General features: G+C 44.5%; 1 protein-coding gene across 1 annotated transcript in view; it reads right to left on the bottom strand.

The window, feature by feature from the left end:
- Positions 1-22,344, bottom strand: part of LOC118394553 (phospholipid phosphatase-related protein type 5) — a 54,788-nt gene extending 32,444 nt beyond the window's left edge. The window contains exons 1-3 of the mRNA XM_035787831.1: positions 21,822-22,344; positions 6,321-6,453; positions 1,308-1,558 (exon numbers count right to left, since the gene is read on the bottom strand). Of these exons, the coding sequence (XP_035643724.1) occupies positions 1,308-1,558; positions 6,321-6,453; positions 21,822-22,025 (588 nt within the window). The 5' untranslated portion in view covers positions 22,026-22,344. The remainder of the gene's footprint in view (positions 1-1,307; positions 1,559-6,320; positions 6,454-21,821) is intronic.
- Between the last annotated feature and the right edge of the window lie 737 nt (positions 22,345-23,081).

Below are 23,081 nucleotides of genomic sequence, written 5' to 3'. Positions count from 1 at the left end.
AATCTTAGAAAATTCACCACTTGAGCTGAATTTGGAAATGAGGGAGCACAGAAGAGGACCGGGTGGTGATGCTGCTGATTTTGCAGCATCCTTCTCCCACCGTCTTCAGAGAGGAAGCTCTTCAATAAGAACTAATTTAATCAAAGCGCTCAATACCAGCGACATCAACAACAGCAGCAACCCCTCAAAACATCAACAGGGCATTCTGAGCAGAGCAGAATCCAAGCAGAGCATTCTGCTCAGCCTACATCCAACCTTTCATTCAATATCATAGCAGCAGTACAATGTAGGCCCGGGGTGAAAAGCCATGGGTCTACCTTTCTGAATAACAACTGGATACAATTAGGTTCTAAATCTGTACTAAACAGGTAGTCACCATAGAGATATTGTGCAACAGTCTTCTCAGATCTCCCTTTAAATGAATATAATTTAGCTGTTCAAAAAGTAGTCGAGCCAAACATCTTTCCAATGGAACTTATCTCAGTCTCATTGACATCAAATTAATAGGCAAACATTAACATTCTGAAATCCGTTCAGAATTTCATAGCAATGACCTCGCTTTGGTCAAATCAGGGGACATTTTCTATTATCAAATGTTAAAGAGGTACCAGCAGAGTCAACATCAAGCTACTGAAGTAGGACCACCAATAGAAATTAACTATGTATAATAGCCCCTTTAAACAAATCAAATCATATTTTATTTGCCACATGTGCCGAATACAACAAGTGTAGACTTTACCGTGAAACGCTTACTTATAAACCCTTAACCAACAGTACAGTTCAAGAAGAAGAAAATATTTACCAAGTAGACTAAAATAAAAAGTAATAATAAAAAGTAACACAATAAGAATAACAATAATGAGGCTAATGTAAATTGTCCGGTGGTGATTTTATGAATTGTTCAGCAGTCTAATGGCTTGGGGATAGAAGCTGTTGAGGAGCCTTTTGGTCCTAGACTTGGAGCTCCGGTACCGCTTGCCGTGCGGTAGCAGAGAAAACAGTCTATAACTTGGGTGACTGGTGTTTCTGACAATTTTATAGGCTTTCCTCTGACACCGCCTATTATATAGTTCCTGGATGCGGTGCTCAGTGTAGATTGAGAGCCGGTGTAGATTGGCTACAAACTGTCTTTAGTAGTACATTTGGCGTAGTCTGCAGGATGAGAAACATATAGTTAGCGTGACATCCCCCACTTCACACTATGTACTGTATAATAGCAAACTGTGGTGTAATAATAACATCATACATCATCCCTAATAACAAACAAACAAAAACGGTCACTTCTCCAAATTGCATCCCTGATTTACCGCTGTGTAGAGTGCGGCATAGACACTGAGCGCCGCCTCTTTGGAGGGGAAGGATTTGCGGGCGTGCATGATGTCGTCCTCGTTGCCCGTGCACGCCCCCTGTTGGTTGACGAAGCGGGCGGTCTGCACGCAGCCCAGGGCTGTGTAGTTGGGCTTACACACCGTCAGGAAGTGGGGGGACAGGTTCCCCGTCACCACTTGGCCCGCGTTCACAAATATGTCAGTGGAGAAAAGGCCAAAAGCGTACACACCTGGAGAGGGAGGGGGAGAAATAGAGAAAGCGAGAGAGAGAGCGAGAGCGAGAAAGAACGGGGGTGGAGACAGCGAGAGAAAGAGAGAGTCAAAGGCGGGAGAGAGAGAGAGAAAGGAGGGGCAGAAAGAGGGAGATTGATGAGGACATCAACAAAAGGTCAGAGGTGAGGAAGTGAAGAGACAGAGTGATCAACCACTGTGTCTTATGAGTCACAGACTACTGATGAGCACCATGTAATTATCTTGTCTAGACTATAGTCCTTCACCTTGAATGTGTCCTTTGATGCGTTGATGGTGCAACACTAATCCAGAGAAAATAAACAAACAATTGCTAAATGCTTTGCAGTTTCTGATTATTCTCAAAAGTGAGATGACAAACTACTAGTCATTGAGCTGAGAATCTATTTAACTTAATTACCCAAAGACCTTTAAAATCTCTAAATGAGTGGCAAGAACAAGACAGGACGGTAGTGGGTTTCCATTTACTACTAGGTCTGACACATTTATTTCTAAGCCTGCCATAGCAAGAAAATCAGGTTGGACACACTTAAGCCCAGAGGGTTACACTGGAAATGTGCTTCCTGTCCTATAAGCTGCCACTGGCCAAGACTACAGGGTCTCTCTGAGGAAATACTCAGAGTCTCACAGTCACTGCAAAAACCAGAGGAGGCTGGTAGGAGGAGCTATATGAGGATGGGCTCATTAGGAATGGAATAAAAACAGTAGCAAACACATCAAACGTATGGAATCCACATGTTTGACTATTCCCATTATTACATTCCAGCCATTACAATGAGCCTGAGCCCATCCTCCTACAGCTCCTCCCACCAGCATCCTCTGGTAAAACATAGCACTACTGTTCATTTTAGGGCTGACTCCACATGACTGGACAATTGTTTGGTCGATAGGCTGTTGGTCGACCGAGATTTATTAAGTTGAGTAGTCGCAATCTTTTTTTGTGTTGCATAGTGCACAAGATACCTGTCTGATTTGCGTCTGTTTCAGCCTATGTACACAGCCCCCCTGCTGTCTATGCACGCAGCCCCCCTACTGTCTTTGCACGCAGCCCCCTACTGTCTATGCACGCAGCCCACCCACTGTCTATGCACGCAGCCCCCTACTGTCTATGCACGCAGCCCACCCACTGTCTATGCACGCAGCCCCCCTACTGTCTATGCACGCAGCCCACCCACTGTCTATGCACGCAGCCCCCGACTGTCTTTGCACGCAGCCCCCCTACTGTCTATGCACGCAGCCCACCCACTGTCTATGCACGCAGCCCCCCCACTGTCTTTGCACGCAGCCCCCCTACTGTCTATGCACGCAGCCCCCCACTGTCTATGCACGCAGCCCCCCACTGTCTATGCACGCAGCCCCCCACTGTCTATGCACGCAGCCCACCTACTGTCTATGCACGCAGCCCCCCTACTGTCTATGCATGCAGCCCCCCTACTGTCTATGCACGCAGCCCCCCTACTGTCTATGCATGCAGCCCCCCTACTGTCTATGTACGCAGCCCCCTACTGTCTATGCATGCAGCCCCCTACTGTCTATGTACGCAGCCCCCCTACTGTCTATGCACGCAGCCCCCTACTGTCTATGTACACAGCCCCCCTACTGTCTATGCATGCAGCCCCCTACTGTCTATGTACGCAGCCCCCTACTGTCTATGCATGCAGCCCCCCTACTGTCTATGTACGCAGCCCCCCTACTGTCTATGCATGCAGCCCCCCTACTGTCTATGTACGCAGCCCCCCTACTGTCTATGCATGCAGCCCCCCTACTGTCTATGTACGCAGCCCCCCTACTGTCTATGCACGCAGCCCCCCTACTGTCTATGTACGCAGCCCCCCTACTGTCTATGCATGCAGCCCCCTACTGTCTATGTACGCAGCCCCCTACTGTCTATGCATGCAGCCCCCTGTCTATGCACTGTCTATGCATGCAGCCCCCTACTGTCTGTCTATGTCACGCAGCCCCCTACTGTCTATGTACGCAGCCCCCTACTGTCTATGCATGCAGCCCCTACTGTCTATGCATGCAGCCCCCTACTGTCTATGTCTACATGCAGCCCCCTACTGTCTATGTACGCAGCCCCCTACTGTCTATGCATGCAGCCCCCTACTGTCTATGTACGCAGCCCCCTACTGTCTATGCATGCAGCCCCCTACTGTCTATGTACGCAGCCCCCTACTGTCTATGCATGCAGCCCCCTACTGTCTATGCATGCAGCCCCTACTGTCTATGCATGCAGCCCCCTACTGTCTATGCATGCAGCCCCCTACTGTCTATGTACGCAGCCCCCCTACTGTCTATGCATGCAGCCCCCCTACTGTCTATGCATGCAGCCCCCTACTGTCTATGCATGCAGCCCCCTACTGTCTATGCATGCAGCCCCCTACTGTCTATGCATGCAGCCCCCTACTGTCTATGCATGCAGCCCCCTACTGTCTATGCATGCAGCCCCCTACTGTCTATGCATGCAGCCCCCTACTGTCTATGCATGCAGCCCCCCCCTATGTACACAGCCCCCTACTGTCTATGCATGCAGCCCCCTACTGTCTATGTACACAGCCCCCTACTGTCTATGTACGCAGCCCCCCTACTGTCTATGCATGCAGCCCCCCTACTGTCTATGCATGCAGCCCCCTACTGTCTATGCATGCAGCCCCCCTACTGTCTATGTATGCAGCCCCCTACTGTCTATGCATGCAGCCCCCCTACTGTCTATGCATGCAGCCCCCTACTGTCTATGTACGCAGCCCCCCTACTGTCTATGCATGCAGCCCCCCTACTGTCTATGTACGCAGCCCCCTACTGTCTATGCATGCAGCCCCCCTACTGTCTATGCATGCAGCCCCCCTACTGTCTATGCATGCAGCCCCCCTACTGTCTATGCATGCAGCCCCCCTACTGTCTATGCATGCAGCCCCCCTACTGTCTATGTACACAGCCCCCCTACTGTCTATGTACGCAGCCCCCCTACTGTCTATGCATGCAGCCCCCCTACTGTCTATGCATGCAGCCCCCCTACTGTCTATGCATGCAGCCCCCCTACTGTCTATGTACACAGCCCCCCTACTGTCTATGCATGCAGCCCCCCTACTGTCTATGTACGCAGCCCCCTACTGTCTATGTACACAGCCCCCTACTGTACGCAGCCCCCTATGCAGCCCCCTACTGTCTATGCATGCAGCCCCCCTACTGTCTATGCATGCAGCCCCCCTACTGTCTATGTACGCAGCCCCCCTACTGTCTATGCATGCAGCCCCCCTACTGTCTATGTACGCAGCCCCCCTACTGTCTATGTACGCAGCCCCCCTACTGTCTATGCATGCAGCCCCCCTACTGTCTATGTACGCAGCCCCCCTACTGTCTATGCATGCAGCCCCCCTACTGTCTATGTACGCAGCCCCCCTACTGTCTATGTACGCAGCCCCTATACCCTCATCATTATAATGATAAGCAATGTAGTTATCATTAGTAGGTTTTGTATAGTAGCCTTGTATAACCACCATAGAGCTGTAGACCTGTCTTTATATAACCTACTTACGCCTATATTTCAATAAATAAGCTACTGTATCAGTCAACCAATCATTAATTAGTTCATGCCATCACACAGCATATGAGACAGTCATACTTTGAAATGCAATCAAGCATTTTAGTTATAAAATTAAATAACAAAAGGAGCATGAATAATTAGCCTAAACAATAAATAAACCGCAATTCATGAATGCATGCAACTGTTTTTAGACAGCTTTATATATTTCTTTTTTTTTTGTTAGAACAGACTCTGATACAAAATAAATGTGTGTTGTTTACAATGTTAAAAATGGTCTGAAAAAAATATATTATTCAAATCTAACAGCAACTGTTTGTCACACATAATACTCTCACAACGCTTGCTCCTAAACCCTCATTTTTCTTGAGGCATTTCAGTAACAGAGCTTTTCAGTCAGAAACAAGTAAGAAACTAAATGGCGCCTTTTCACTGCAGTAGGGAGGAGAGAGACAACGTGTGCCAGTCACACAGGCTCTCGCTGTCATCAGGCTCTTTCTTGAGTCATTTTTTGTGTTTTAATTATTTAATCAAACAGTATGCTTAAAGCATCAGACAATCTCAGTGCATATGTAGTTGATTTTATTCAAACACTGTCTGTCTACATATGGAAAAAATAAGTTGAAACATTTCAAACAATCGACTGGTTGAAAGAACAGGGTTCCTCTTGGTCGACCAAAATGTATTTTAGTCGGCGACAGTCGACAGTCGACATTTACCATAGTACAGCTACTCAAACTGATTTTATCCAATCAATTCCACTCCGTGTCATTTCTACATGTAATTTCTAGAGCGTTTGGTAATTTATTTTCATTCAGCAAGGGTAAACACAACAGAGCATTGCTTCAAGCAAGCCCACGGCAAAGACAAACATTCCATTCACGTTTACTGTTGACTGCAGCCAGACATAGGATAGGTTCAACTTTGTTGACACTGATGATAGCTTAGAAGATGTTTCTACATTGTATTTTACTAGCAGCATTAAATATAGCTATGCATCACTTATCATCTTATTTTAGGTCAGACCTTTCCTGTTCACCACTTATACCAACAATCGTTGTTTAATTTGAATTGCAGACCTTTGAAATTATATTGCACCCAAGGTCCTTGCTACCACATCATGAGTTAGGGCAGCAATTTTACATGGGGACAGTAAGCATTCGGCAAATGGTATGGAGGTAGGTTACTGCCAAAATACGTACCCAGGAAGCGGAAGGTCCTGCGCACCAGAGGGTTGAGGTAACAGCAGTCTCCCATGACAATGATCTTCTCCCGATTGTCCAGGTCCTCTGACACATACTGGAGCAGAAACAACAACGACTCTATGGCTGTGATCTAACATACAGGGAGAGAGAGAGAGAGATAGACTCTAATCACTGATAACAGGATCTGAATATTGTGACCTTTTTTGCAGAAAATGCCATTCATTCAAATCATGGTCCGTTATGCTAACAAATGCAGCTGATTTTCGGGACATTTCTCTGATATAGCGATGCCTTTGTACCACTTGAACCAAATATTCCCTTGAGGGCACAAATTAAGACCTATTCTTGTTGTCTCGCTGCAACCAAGAATAGAGTCCAGTATATAAACCTAAGGCGGAAGAATACTGCACCAATGAACAATGGAGTTGATTTGGGTTCTGATTCAGTTCAGCTGTAATGACAGTGTTCCACTACAGCTGTTGGCCTTGATTGGCCCGTTTAGCTCAATCGCCAGAGGTCAATGGGTTGAAACACTGATAAGCGCTTTCAGGAAAAGACACAAAATGAACTGTGCAGATGCCTAGATGATGTGTGCAATCATTTCCTGAAACAGGCAACTAAACATGTTTTGGTGGTAGAAGGTTAAATCATTGTGTGTGACACGGGTGGTTGGCAATCATGATAGGTTTGTGACTTAAGCCATCAGCTTTAAGAGTGTGGAACAGTAAAGCTGCAGTCTAGACCAGTTTGACCATTCATAATGCAGCAGAGAGAGCAGACATGTTCATAACCTTCTGTAACAGCACATCTCTTAGTCAAAAATGGGTTCTGTTCTCTCTCCCTAGTGTCCCTAGACTCTAGACACTATCCTTACCAGATCTATTGAGTATGAAACAATCAAAAACAGAATCACGACGAAATCACACCAGACAAGTATGCCAACTGGGCCTATGCCTTCTAAATACTTAGATGTTCAGGACTTTGTTAGTTGTTAACATTCATTTTACAAGTCATAATGGCACAGTTCTGAAGCACACAAAAAAAACGGACAGAAATCCAGTAATAAGTTCCTTTGTTTCCATCTGGAATGAAGCCAGATCACTTTTCATTATTTATTTTCTGTCTGATGATTTTGAGTGTGCCATCCTAACTTTATCACTTTCAATTATATAGTCTTGTTCTAGAACTTTTCCATAGTTAAATGTCAAAGGTTTGGCAAGTTCATGAAATCAATTGTGCATAAAACTGTTTGAGCATTCCTGTCTTCTTCAAATAAGTTGCTTCAGCTACCTTTACTCTTCCCTTCTGATCTGTCATCATCAATACATCTACTTATTAATAAATGCAACATTATCTCTTTGATCAAATATGGATCAGATATATATTTTAACCCATCAGCACTTCAGCCCAATGCATAACATAACATTAGGCCCTTCTCATAGGTAGGCCTGCTGTGGAGCACCAACAAACCCCTATTCTTTTTGTGCATTCATCTTTCTAGCCACCCTGTTTCTCCTTGTTACAGTGTGACCTTGTGCGAACAGATTTCCGCTCCATTATCGCCCATGTCTCTGTTCTTGTAACCGTGTGAAAAAGCACATGGAGTGACTGTTCGAACTTGTGAACTCGACCACAAAATGTGACACAGCTATCCACTCAAACCAGGGTGTCTTCGAAGTACAGCACAGTAGGCATTAGTGCAGCTGACGTTACAATGAGAAATCAGTGGGACCATCTCTCTCTCTCTCTCTACTACTACTGGCACTCTTTGCAGCTGGACCTCACATTCCAGTGAGAGAAAGTGGGAGAGAGAACGAGAAAGACCCACTGGTTGAATCAACGTTGTTTCTAGGATTGGGCGGTATCCAGATTTTCATATCGACATACCATCCTTTTCTCATCCCGGGATTTACGGTATTAACGGCATAGCACATAAGAGGGCGCTAAAAATTCAAGTAAAGCCCATTGGGCCTCTATAACCAGAATGCTAATAAAATTTGCACAAACTAATAGTGAAATCACATAAATGCTAACGAGTGAAACCAAATTGCAAAGAGAGGCAAATCCAGCTCATAAAGTTATACAAGTATTTCTAGTAGCTACTGAATGTCATTTTCAGTGAGTGTGGACATTTACAAGTAAAAGTAAACTAAATAAATTATGCAAATGAACAAAGTTGTGATTCATGTTTTCTGAAGGAAGAGTAGCATGTATACACAGAGGTGAGAAGAACAGAGGAGGAAAAATACTCCAGTAGGAAGCACAGGGAAAATATGGCAACTGTACAGAACTCATCCAGAGCTCTTTGACTTCTGGCAGAAAGTCATAAGATATCTGATGGCAAACATTTAGTAGTGAATTGCATACAGGTGTAACTTCATCACCTCATGTGCGCCGCACAACAGACACTCGCTGATAGATATAGAACACTGTGGACTCACCAGCTCACTTCCTATTGTGCTAATTACAAACAAACACCTGACTGGCTCAGAGAGACAGACAGACAGACAGACAGACAGACAGACAGACAGACAGACAGACAGACAGACAGACAGACAGACAGACAGAGAGAAAGACAAAGAATGTGAAAAAAAATCTCTATCAAATAGTCCAAGCCCCCAATCCATTGAGAAGCCGTTCAAAACACGGTGACGACTAATATCAGCTGATAAAAAAATGATATGAAGGAAACCATTGAATGTGACGGTCAGCCTACTTGAATCAAGCCTTTGGACATGATGTGCCCAGACTTGCTTTCCATGAACAAACCATCAATTTCATCTATTCCCACTTTTCTTTTAATGTTGTAGATCACTCATTATTTAGGCTTTAGAAACCTACTGTAAATAAGACAAGTGTTGGCCAATCTGCTTCATGACAAGTCACCTGTCTTTTCAATAAAAACATATAAACGACTGTTCATAAAGGAAGTTATTAATAGTCATTAATTAAACTATAATATGCTCCCCCCTTTCTCTTCGCAGAGCACAGGGGCCTAAACCCTGTGCAGTGTATTCACGTCTCACTGCAAACCCATCCCCTATTCCCTGATCCTGTACTGTGAACAAGATCGAGCCCGAGCCTTACTCACTGCTCACTAATAATAGCAATCATGTCATCTTTGGCCCATAAATGTCAAACAGTATAACCCTGATGAGTGGGACTGTTCCTCTGGCCGCTTTACAAGGACTACAGTGGGCAATTATTTTATTCTTGGCCAAATAACGACAGAGCACGCAGGGCACGTGCCCAGGGGCCCAGACCTCCATTGATTTTGTTAGTCACTCTCACTCAGATATTATATTAACATCACATAATGTGTAGAATTGCTTTAAACTGCAATGATTTCTCTCCACCACATGGCATGAAAACTTGTTTTAAAACAGTAACACATTCTCTACACCCCAAAATGTGTAGAATTGCATGAAATGTACTTTAAAACTTAAATGTTTCTCTCCATCGTAAAGAGGGGAGCCACTAAAATGTTGTTGTTGTTTTTCTGGGAGGGGGGCTCCTAACCAAATCCCGCTTAGGGGACATATGCTTTCATTATCAATAAGCATACAATTGTTAAATTAGTTGATTTAGCCACGGAATGGGCTGGACATGCTGGGAGATGAGATTGGATTGGTCTGCCATGTAGCATGCTTCTGTCTATAAAGTGAGCTGTTCAGTACGTGTTGACAGTCCTATCTAAAGCACTGTTTTTGAAAGATATAACGTTAGCCATCGAGAACTACAAAAGTTTTGCTACTTTTCTCAACAACATTGTAGCCCTGTATTTAGCAGGTGCTATCAACAAATCAGTTGAAAAAAGTGATGGGCTACTTTCTGCACAAGTGTCAGTGTGAACCGGAGTGACTTGACACAACGCTGGCCAAACAAGATATAGCTACAAACAAAATGGAGTTAAATTGTGAAGCGTTCATCCATGTATACGGATAAGAGTCTAGCTACATTTTCAGATATAAGATTCTAATTTGGCCAGTAACCACTTCACTGTACTGTTTTGGGGCGGCAGGGAGCCTAGTGGTTAGAACGTGGGGCAGTAACCACTTCACTGCACTGTTTTGGGGCGGCAGGGAGCCTGGTGGTTAGAACGTTGGGCCAGTAACCACTTCACTGTACTGTTTTGGGGCGGCAGGGAGCCTGGTGGTTAGAACGTTGGGCCAGTAACCACTTCACTGTACTGTTTTGGGGCGGCAGGTAGACTAGTGGTTAGAACGTTGGGCCAGTAACCACTTCACTGTCCTGTTTTGGGGCGGCAGGGAGCCTGGTGGTTAGAACGTTGGGCCAGTAACCACTTCACTGTACTGTTTTGGGGCGGCAGGTAGACTAGTGGTTAGAACGTTGGGCCAGTAACCACTTCACTGTACTGTTTTGGGGCAGCAGGGAGCCTAGTGGTTAGAACGTTGGGCCAGTAACCACTTCACTGTACTGTTTTGGGGCGGCAGAGAGCCTAGTGGTTAGAACGTTGGGCCAGTAACCACTTCACTGTACTGTTTTGGGGCGGCAGGTAGACTAGTGGTTAGAACGTTGGGCCAGTAACCACTTCACTATACTGTTTTGGGGCGGCGGGGAGCCTAGTGGTTAGAACGTTGGGCCAGTAACCACTTCACTGTACTGTTTTGGGGCGGCGGGGAGCCTAGTGGTTAGAACGTTGGGCCAGTAACCACTTCACTGTACTGTTTTGGGGCGGCAGGTAGACTAGTGGTTAGAACGTTGGGCCAGTAACCACTTCACTGTACTGTTTTGGGGCGGCAGAGAGCCTAGTGGTTAGAACGTTGGGCCAGTAACCATTTCACTGTACTGTTTTGGGGCGGCAGGTAGACTAGTGGTTAGAACGTTGGGCCAGTAACCACTTCACTGTACTGTTTTGGGGCAGCAGGGAGCCTAGTGGTTAGAACGTTGGGCCAGTAACCACTTCACTGTACTGTTTTGGGGCGGCAGAGAGCCTAGTGGTTAGAACGTTGGGCCAGTAACCACTTCACTGTACTGTTTTGGGGCGGCAGGTAGACTAGTGGTTAGAACGTTGGGCCAGTAACCACTTCACTATACTGTTTTGGGGCGGCGGGGAGCCTAGTGGTTAGAACGTTGGGCCAGTAACCACTTCACTGTACTGTTTTGGGGCGGCGGGGAGCCTAGTGGTTAGAACGTTGGGCCAGTAACCACTTCACTGTACTGTTTTGGGGCGGCAGGTAGACTAGTGGTTAGAACGTTGGGCCAGTAACCACTTCACTGTACTGTTTTGGGGCGGCAGAGAGCCTAGTGGTTAGAACGTTGGGCCAGTAACCATTTCACTGTACTGTTTTTGGGGCAGCAGGTAGACGAGTGGTTAGAACGTTGGGCCAGTAACCACTTCACTGTACTGTTTTGGGTCGGCAGGGAGCCTAGTGGTTAGAATGTTGGGCCAGTAACCACTTCACTGTACTGTTTTGGGGTGGCAGGTAGCCTAGTGGTTAGAACGTTGGGCCAGTAACCACTTCACTGTACTGTTTTGGGGCGGCAGGGAGCCTAGTGGTTAGAACGTTGGGCCAGTAACCACTTCACTGTCCTGTTTTGGGGAGGCAGGGAGCCTAGTGGTTAGAACGTTGGGCCAGTAACCACTTCACTGTCCTGTTTTGGGGTGGCAGGGAGCCTAGTGGTTAGAACGTTGGGCCAGTAACCACTTCACTGTACTGTTTTGGGGCGGCAGGGAGCCTAGTGGTTAGAACGTTGGGCCAGTAACCACTTCACTGTACTGTTTTGGGGTGGCAGGGAGCCTAGTGGTTAGAACGTTGGGCCAGTAACCACTTCACTGTCCTGTTTTGGGGTGGCAGGGAGCCTAGTGGTTAGAACGTTGGGCCAGTAACCACTTCACTATACTGTTTTGGGGCGGCAGGGAGCCTAGTGTTTAGAACGTTGGGCCAGTAACCACTTCACTGTACTGTTTTGGGGCGGCAGAGAGCCTAGTGGTTAGAACGTTGGGCCAGTAACCATTTCACTGTACTTTTTTGGGGCGGCAGGTAGACGAGTGGTTAGAACGTTGGGCCAGTAACCACTTCACTGTACTGTTTTGGGTCGGCAGGGAGCCTAGTGGTTAGAATGTTGGGCCAGTAACCACTTCACTGTACTGTTTTGGGGTGGCAGGTAGACTAGTGGTTAGAACGTTGGGCCAGTAACCACTTCACTGTACTGTTTTGGGGCGGCAGGGAGCCTAGTGGTTAGAACGTTGGGCCAGTAACCACTTCACTGTCCTGTTTTGGGAGGCAGGGAGCCTAGTGGTTAGAACGTTGGGCCAGTAACCACTTCACTGTCCTGTTTTGGGGTGGCAGGGAGCCTAGTGGTTAGAACGTTGGGCCAGTAACCACTTCACTGTACTGTTTTGGGGCGGCAGGGAGCCTAGTGGTTAGAACGTTGGGCCAGTAACCACTTCACTGTACTGTTTTGGGGTGGCAGGGAGCCTAGTGGTTAGAACGTTGGGCCAGTAACCACTTCACTGTCCTGTTTTGGGGTGGCAGGGAGCCTAGTGGTTAGAACGTTGGGCCAGTAACCACTTCACTATACTGTTTTGGGGCGGCAGGGAGCCTAGTGTTTAGAACGTTGGGCCAGTAACCACTTCACTGTACTGTTTTGGGGCGGCAGGTTGACTAGTGGTTAGAACGTTGGGCCAGTAACCACTTCACTGTACTGTTTTGGGGCGGCAGGTAGACGAGTGGTTAGAACGTTGGGCCAGTAACCACTTCACTGTACTGTTTTGGGTCGGCAGGGAGCCTAGTGGTTAGAATGTTGGGCCAGTAACCACTTCACTGTACTGTTTTGGGGTGGCAGGTAGACTAGTGGTTAGAACGTTGGGCCAGTAACCACTTCACTGTACTGTTTTGGGCCGGCAGGGAGCCTAGTGGTTAGAACGTTGGGCCAGTAACCACTTCACTGTACTTTTTTGGGGCGGCAGGGAGCCTAGTGGTTAGAACGTTGGGCCAGCAACCACTTCACTGTATTGTTTTGGGGCGGCAGGTAGACTAGTGGTTAGAACGTTGGGCCAGTAACCTCTTCACTGTCCTGTTTTGGGGAGGCAGGGAGCCTAGTGGTTAGAACGTTGGGCCAGTAACCACTTCACTGTCCTGTTTTGGGGTGGCAGGGAGCCTAGTGGTTAGAACGTTGGGCCAGTAACCACTTCACTGTACTGTTTTGGGGCGGCAGGGAGCCTAGTGGTTAGAACATTGGGCCAGTAACCACTTCACTGTACTGTTTTGGGGTGGCAGGGAGCCTAGTGGTTAGAACGTTGGGCCAGTAACCACTTCACTGTCCTGTTTTGGGGTGGCAGGGAGCCTAGTGGTTAGAACGTTGGGCCAGTAACCACTTCACTGTACTGTTTTGGGGCGGCAGGGAGCCTAGTGGTTGGAACGTTGGGCCAGTAACCATTTCACTGTACTGTTTTGGGGCGGCAGGTAGACTAGTGGTTAGAACGTTGGGCCAGTAACCACTTCACTGTACTGTTTTGGGGCGGCAGGGAGACTAGTGGTTAGAACGTTGGGCCAGTAACCACTTCACTGTACTGTTTTGGGGTGGCAGGTAGACTAGTGGTTAGAACGTTGGGCCAGTAACCAAAAGGTTGCTAGATTGAATCCCTGAGCTGACAAGGTAAAAATCTGTCGTTCTGCCCCTGAACAAGGCTGTTAACCCACTGTTCCTAGGCCGTCATTGTAAATAAGAATTTGTTCTGAACTGATTTTCCTCGTTAAATAAATGTTAAATAAAACAACAACAATAAATACACCTGTATCCTGTGCGTGTGACAATAAACTTATTTGATATAGTGTGTTTACCACATGGCCTCCTCGCATATGAATCCATAAAGAGATGGGTGGGGCTAAGGCTTAAGAGGCTGTGAATGATGCTGAATGGGTTTAGACAAAGAAGAGCTCTCTAGTAGGTGTACCAAAATATTCAAGTGGGGTTACAAGTTTCAAAGCAGAATAACTTTCCCATTGTTCCTCAACTGTAGTGTAGGATATACCATTTCGTAGCTCTGAGTCTTTACTTTTATCCAATGTAAAAAAAAAACATTTCAAATTTTGCTACATAAGACCGAATCGAGGCAGTCGGTCACAAATACACATTTGATTGGGTGAAACATTAATCTCATCATCCCTCTCATCCAAATGAAAAGGGATCAGCAGGGTTCTGCGTGTACGTCATAGTTGACTTTAAACTTTGCAGTTTATTTACACTGCTCATTTAAAGCGTCAAATGAAATTGAAATGAGGTGATTATTAGTTAGAGGTTACTCAAACTGTGCGGCTAGTGGTCAATGGGAGCTGGACTGGACAGTCAGAGCTAGGCTAAAATGACGTGCTAGCATGATACTGCACAGAAGACATGTTGGACAACTTTACATTTTGGAATATCCTCAACTGCTGTATAACTTAACCAGTATATCTTGTGAAGACATTGAAGAACTGAACAAAGCAGCAGAACAGTGACATGAAAGCCTGAAAGACAAATCTGCATACAACTGCTCAGGTTTTTTTTTAAATGTATGACTATATTAATACATAAATATCTAATGCCTTGGAGAATTATGGAGAAAGTGTTATCATTAAGCATCCTGACATCCTGACATCCAATCGCAGAGGCCAGAAGTGCTTTAAAAGACATAAGTAAAGCTGAAGGGAAAAGCAAGTTCGTTAAAAACGTGTGGCGACTGTACTACTAATGACAGGTCACATAGTTCCGGTTTTAATGAAATCATCCATCAGAAGAAAAAAGGGTGTTGTTGTCCAACAATCAAGGGGAGTAAAAAGTGTGTGTCCAAATGATTGTGTCTACACGTGTGTGTGTGAATGCATGGACGTGTTCATGTGTTTTATATGGGCGGTTTCCATTACTCTAATGGACATGGAGAGAGAATGAGTTCCTGGTTAAGGCAATGTCAATAGCAGTGCACAATGTATAGAGCTAATGTGTCCTTTCTCATGAACATTAATGCAATGTATGTCATGGTATGAAAACAACGTTTCCATCCAACATTTTTATGCGAGTTTAAGTACATGTTGGATAAAAAAAATGTCACGACAGGCCTTTATTGGTTAAGTTTCCACATTTTGACAAAACAAAATACGCTGGACAAGGTGGAATGTTTTTGTGTCTGTAAAATGTATAATGTGAGAAATGGCAGTGGAAATGCAAATACTGATAGAATAACCATTATATTGTAGTAAAGTTGCAGTCACGCGATGACATGTTGTGTGGTCTTCCCACTACGACTTGGGGAAAGCATGCAGTTTATTAGGCTACAGATTACCACAGGGTGGTGAATGTGCACAGTGATGAGCTTGATGCTCCTTTCCAATAAATATCAAGAGTCTTATTCTGGTGACATGATGATTGATGCTTGGCTGCCATTTGACAAATAAAAATAATCTTGCTCTTTTCTATAATAATGTCATCATGTAGGCTAGCCTATCCTCACTGTGTCTGCAAGCTGTTGGCAGAGCACACGTACCAAGACCAGTTTGGGCACATTTGCTATTTAACGCAACAGTTTGTCACAAAATCATCGGTAGAGTGGAAAATGCGACGGAAACCAATTTAAACTCAAAATGTAATACATTTCAACTGTATATCTGACATGGTACAGGTGTTTTCTTTTGTTTAAGTCCATAACATGTATGTGAGGTGTAGACTTCCATTTCAAAGTAGATTTGTTTAAGACTACCAAGAAACACTCTGGGTGACCCTGATACAGCCCAGTGCAGTAATTTTCCTGCATCAAATTAGTAATGTACACATTACTAACATGTGTTGTCAAAAATAGAAGTCTTGACTAGGGCTGTGGCGGTCACGAAATTTCATCAGCCGGTGATTGTCAAGCAAATAACTGTCAGTCTCAGGGTAATTGACCATTAATTAACATAAACACGTTTAGCATCTCCTGGCTTCCAACAAGCCACTGATACAGACCTTTGGAACATCTACATTGTAAAAAGTCTAATAAATCCACGTCATATAGCCTACACCTTGACAATAAATCCATTACTTATTTTAGACAGGTCTAAAGAAGCATGATATGAAGAAAATGTAGTCTATTTCAGAAGAAGATTAGCATACTCTGAGTTGTCCTTATGTTAGGTCCTGACCTGGCTATGCCAAATGGCTGTGGCCTACACTAGTTCATTTAGCAAATCTTTAGCGGACAAGATTTGCTTAGAATTCCATGGCATTATTTTATAGTATGAAGAATAGAATTGAACAAAGCTGAATATAATATTTTCTCCAAACAATGAGGGAGTGTGCACATACGGCTATTCTGTGTTGAGCAGTTAATAAAGAAATAGGTATTCCTATATGCTTAATTTAGAGTTATTAATGTAACTTTAGTTGTTCTACAAACTAGGGATGCACCGATATGACATTTTTGGCCGATACAGATAACCAATATTTTCCTTGTCAAAAAACCTGATAATGATACCCAATATAAAAATGTTTCGCGGCCTTTTAGGCCTTCTAGTACAGATACATAGTTGAAACACACACACACGCACACACACACATACACACATACACGCACACACACACTGACCAAAAAGTTATTTTGGTGACATTTACGTATGTCCCCATTACCAGTAAAACATCATTAAAACCTATTTCTTTCACTTACTTGCTGTGCTGTTTCATTGTTCATTTGTTCAGTCGTTTCATTCTCAACCAGGATTCCATCATACATGTCAAGCAGTGAAGTTTCAGCTCTGTCTGTCCGTGGCCTCTCTTCCTCGGTGCGCATGGTTGTTGTTCCTAGCATCAAGCATGGTGGCGACACAGTAAAGAGGCTCACAGAGAATGCCACCGAATCGCTTGTTCACAGCGTCTAGTAGAGTACTTTTAAATTAACCCCATGGTCTGTGTCGGCAGTTTTGTTGAGCAGGTGTTTCAATGCCATGACAGAGGGTATCACGTCTGCTGCAGACGCAGTTGATGAGATTATTTCTCGAGTCAGTTGTTCGAAATGGAGCTAGGAGTGTGTTCATGTCTCCAGGTTTCAAACATGTTCTCAAATGCCATTGAAATGGCAGCAGCGGTATGAGAACCAGCACATTCTTAAGCGTGCAATACAGCTTTCCTCAGTACAAAATCGACCCACTGTGTTGTCAGACTCAGTATACTCATGGGGCTGACATCACAGGTCCATATGTCAGTCGTGAAGCTAATAGCAGTGATGCCCATAGCAAGTAGCTCATGGATGTGCATTTCAACAATACTGTGTAACTCCAGTAGGGCAACATCTGAAAAATAGTGCCTACTTGGTAGTGTGTACCAGGGCTCAAGGTGATCGACCAGTCGGCGAAAGCCAACATCATCCACGACAGAGAACGGTTGATTGTCAAGGGCAATACATTCCATTATCTTTGTGATAATGGATTTGCCTTTGAGTTGTCTCGCTGAAATTTTCTTACTCTTTCAAATGACAGCTCGACTTGTTTACTGCTCGATCCACACAGCTGTGTTGTACGTGTAGCGCTATATTTTTCCTGGTGTCATTAATCATCTACCTATGTTATATAGGTATGTACGTCAGCTTGACATTAAATGCCGATGTTGGCATTTTTATCTAATATCTTCCGATTCCATCATGCTTACCGATATATTGTGCATCCCTACTACAAATGTTGGGCTATGTGTTTTGATTTTTAATACATTGAAAGACTGCATTATGCGACTCTAATGATGATTTAGAAAAAAGTGTCTTGAAAGGCAGGAGCTCTGCTTTGTTTTTCATGCAGGCTGTACACACTACATCAGTCACTCATTCACAATTTGACAAGCTCTTGATAATACCTCAAATTTCACAGCGGCATCCCCTTGTGTGGCCATTACGCACCCTAAAAAGATTCATCCCTTTTGCGGCCAGTGGCCGTTGTGCCCTTCTCAGAGTGCTAAGCACTCAGAATCACCTCTCACATGGCTCTCCGTCATGTGATTGATTTCTCACAGGCTACAAGTGAAGACAGATACGCCGAGGATGCAACTGCGCTCATCCTTATCCAATTCCAAGGTACATATTGACGATATTGGAAGAACTGTCCACATTTACTTTTCGTCATCCAAGAAGATGAGTAGACATAACAAACAGCAAAAGCACTAGCCTATGTCAATCTACTATCCCCCATCGTACAAAAGCCTACCTATTCTATTCTGTACGAGAAATAAATATTCCAAACATAGTTGTGGGATGCGCTAGATTTTTTATGCAATGTGGCTGACGCAACAGATGAGAACGTTTAGCTTAAAATGTTGACCAACTATTAGGCTATTTCTTCACATTATAAGTGCAGCAATGCGCACCTGGTAGTAGACTATCAGCACGAATGTTCCATTAGCAGAAAACACCATTATCAAAAATGACCGCAAATGCAATTATGCATGTAAAGCTTTTATTATAAAGGTGCATTTCTATGGTGAAAATTATCTTCCCCAAACTTGAAACTCACGCACTGCTTATGTATGCCAGCTAGGATCTACACCCATTGTAAAGCGGATTAATGTGCTTAATTTTAAGAAGTTATTTGGCTACTTTAGTTGTGATACAAACCTTATCAAAACATATTGGCGAATGGGCTAGGCTACATGAGGGGTGCAACTATGATTAGAAATAGTAGCAAAAAAGGCATTGTTTCTTATGCTGGACATCAATCACAAGTGATAATATATAATTCCCAAGTGATAGGCTAATATTGTCACCCATCAGACTATTCTTGATTTAATCTTGTCTTTACATATACAAAATAATAAGTGTGAAATTTGTTTTGATTTAGAATGGACCATTATTATGCACCTGTCTCGCACTTAAATAGAGGATGGAGAACGTTTTTCACGTAGTTCCTTTTCATGTCAGCCAGGTAGGCTATACTCCTGTTGTAAATATAATCAATTTGCTTAATATTAGGAAAGTTGAGAAATACATATAATATGCCTAGCCTATAGAAAGCTGATGGGATCCTCCTGTTTTTAGTAAAGGCCATCACTCTGTTTTCTCACGCAACTGCATAGCCTATAGAAATGTTGCGCAACATGAGCTCATGGGCTCTCATGAAGTGTTTGATTAGATTTCCGATTACATTTGCATCGATGTCAGAGTAATTAGAGGGACATCAGAGTGCTGATTACCAGGCAGTTAGAAAGTTTGGTAGGCTACTAATGACCAGCATCAGAGCTTGGAGAAGCCTAATTACCGTGACTAAATGGTCATAACTGGTGACCGCCGGTTTGGCGGTAATACAGTCACCGCAACATCCCTAATCTTGACAACATAGATACTGTATAAAGCTAGCTCATCCTAGCCTGGGTGCCAGTCGGTTCCTGCTCTCTTGTCAATTCCACAAGGAATACTGCATTGTTGAGGAAGAGCTTGCAAGTAAGCATTTCACTGTACTGTATACACCTGCTGTATCCTGTGCATGTGGCAAATACATTTTGATTTGATTTAAAGACAGCACAGTGGAAAACTGTGCCATCTTCTTTGTTTTAGCTTGAGAAGTCAGTGTTTGAATTGTCTTGTGTGTGTGTGTGTGCGTTCGTGCAAACGCGTGCGCGTGTGTCTCGATGGTGATGCTTCTGCTGCTACTCTTTTATTGATAGCTGGGTCCGTCAATATCTCGCTCATCACAAATTCCCCCTCAACATGATATAGGGCCATAAGGGAGGTCCAGCGAACTCTAGGGCAAGGCTAAGCCGGTGAGAGACTTCAGTGGATGTTTCTGATTCTAATCTTCCTAGGATTTGGGGGTTGGACTGTGTAAGATATTTACCCCATCTAATGATAAAATGGAATCCATCCCTGTACAGCCCAGGAACTGACAGAGCCAAGGATTTCTGTACTCAACTCAAAGGTCCTCAGACATACGCCTTTGGGCGCATAGTTGAAAAGGATTTGCATTCCCAACAATACGTAAAACCCACAAAGCTACTGACACGTGGTAGCCTACTAAACCATGGCAGTACTTCAGGTCTCAAAAAAAGGTGAGGTCACTGAACAAGCATGGCTAGCTCTCACTAGCTAGTTAACATCTGCAATACTACACTGAGGTGTCAAGTCAGGCTTTTTAATCTAGCTCTCTAGAGCAGCTTAGAGCAGCTGAGTAAAAGGTATTTTTGAATGATCCTCCTAGCTGTTCCCTATCTATCTGCAATAAAAACTTGTCCTACGTTGGTATTGCTAGATTTTTTTCTCTCACTATCTTACCTCCAGTCTCAAAGGTAGCAACTCTGGGGAAATGGATGGTAATGAGAAGGTTGGATAGCATTGGTTACTTACTCAGTTTGAGATGGGGGAGGCGAGGCCTGCCCTGACTCAGTCGATCATAAATTCAGAGTTCTGTTACTACATTTTTATTATACACTCTTAGAAAAAAAAGGTGCCATCTAGAACCTAAAATGGTTCTATGGCTGTCCCCATAGGAGAACCCTTTGAATAACTATTTTTGTTTCCAAGTAGAACCTTTTTGGTTCCAGGTACAATGATTTTGGGGATTCAACATGGAACCCAAAAGGGTTCTCCTATGGAGACAGTCGAGGAACCCTTTTGGAACCTTTTTTTCTAAGAGTGTGGGCTGTTTAGTCTAGGAGGACACACAAGCACACAGATACACCCACCCACACAGACTCCTTGAGAAACATGTTGCAGCCTGAGGCGTGTTCTTACTGTTAATGATTTCCCATGTCAGAAGTTAAAAATGGCAGCAGGACTACAATGAATGAATACATTTTAATGAATGCATTTTGCTGTAACATCACTGCAGACTAACTGCCTCTGAGGACCACTAAAGATGACGACATCTCGACAAATGGACCATACCTTAACAGCTGAGAAGAGAGAAGTATTAATAAGAATTCACAGACAGGTTTTGGCTGTTTTGCACAAATAAACTAAGTAGGTTTGGCAAATGGAAGTACCCATAATGGAAAATAATTCCATTAATAATCACAAATTGTTATGTTTTCTTGTAACCCAATGCATCTATCTAGCTGTTGTTTAAGCCTAAACCCATACAAGTAGAGTACAGCACCTGTAAGACTACGTTAAACGTGACATTATACCTCGTGGTTCTAGTTGGCTGTATGGTGAGTTCGCCATTGTCAGGCATCAGCAGCTTGAAGAAAGACATCTATTTATTAATCACAAAATTATGAAACACCTGAATACATCCATGGGGACTGTCAAAGGGATGCAGTAGTGACTGCACCACAGTGTCAGACGTGTAAAAGCAAGGGAAATATTGAATGGCTCATCAATAATATATGGCTGGCACAACCAATCTCCATCGATTCTATACCAACGACGCAACAACAAAAATTGACCAGGTAACCTCATTGAGGTTAGAGTGCCTCTTTCCAAAGGGATAGCTGTGCAACTGCTGTAACCTAAAGTTTGACATATGTGTTGTTCATCTCTATACAATCGGTGTGTCCATTAACTTATGCCTTACTTATCCATACATTTGTCCATTTCCCAAAACTCACCAGAAGCGACGGCACTCCGCAGACCACTGCATAGAGTATGGCAGGAGGAACAGCACTGGACGCCTCTGGTCCAAGGTAGGGCTTCGTGTATGCATTGTCATAGCAGAAAAACCCTTGGACGTGCACGTTGAAAGTGTCGGTGTACTCAAAGTAGTAAGCCAACATGACAGTCCCTGCCATGATCACCAGCTGGAAGTAAAGCATGATCACAGAGGTGAAGCGAACCGAGCCCCAAGAAAACGACGGGCATTAGAAAAGCCCGGTTGTATGGAACCCCCCAACCCCCCGGTTTTTAGGCTACTGCTGTAACCCGGGCAGTGCTCCGTCTCGCTCCGCGTTCCTTCCAAATCTATCTCTCGTTACTACAAGGGAAGATAATCCATAAAACATTGTGTTGAGTGAACAGGCGAGCTTTCATTCATGACACCACTCAATTGCTCCGCGCAAAAGTGAGGGGAGGGGGGTAGAAAATGCACGCGTGGAATGGAATGGACTCGATGGCGCGAGAGATATGCGTGGCGTGCAGCCCTCCTTCCGCCTCGAGCGATGATGAGGGACAGCGCGCGCCAACCATGAGACAATATTGCGTTTATTGTAGTCCCAAACACTTGTTAACGTTAATGTGTGAGCTAAATACTAGGCTATGGGTCAAAAACACAATTCTCGGAAAAAAAAACATATTGTTTGACATCAGTTTGATGTTTTATGAATATCAAAAAAGTATACAGGTCAGTAGCAGCCAAATTCTCACCAATGACTCATGCTCTTCAGGTGTTAATAGGCTATGATATTCTCTAGGTAATCTACAAGTGTGTGTGTGTGTGTGTGTGTGTGTGTGTGTGTGTGTGTGTGTGTGTGTGTGTGTTTGTTAGTGTTTTGCTAGACCAAAGGTCCTGATGTTGATGATCTACTATACTGTGCATTTCAGGCCGTGAGGTCTTTAACTTAGATAAATCATGCTGTCAGCCAAAATAAATCAAATGGAGAATGTCCTTCACACACACACACACACACACACACACACACACACACACACACACACACACACACACACACACACACACACACACACACACACACACACACACACACACACACACCTGGTCATCTGGAGTCAAGCAAACCGGGAACATTCCCAGGACATTAGCTGCTAGCATTCCCATTAAGTTCTAATTATCATTTTATCTAACATTAGGATGATAACATGATAAAATGTTTTTTTTTATTTTCAGATAATACAAAAAATTCTTGAAATGTTCT

The sequence above is a fragment of the Oncorhynchus keta genome, chromosome 15 (genome assembly GCF_023373465.1).
Source record: "Oncorhynchus keta strain PuntledgeMale-10-30-2019 chromosome 15, Oket_V2, whole genome shotgun sequence".
NCBI classification, from domain to species: Eukaryota; Metazoa; Chordata; class Actinopteri; order Salmoniformes; family Salmonidae; genus Oncorhynchus; species Oncorhynchus keta.
The sequence above is the reverse complement of the archived record's forward strand: the minus strand, read 5'-3'. Positions and strand labels throughout refer to the sequence as shown.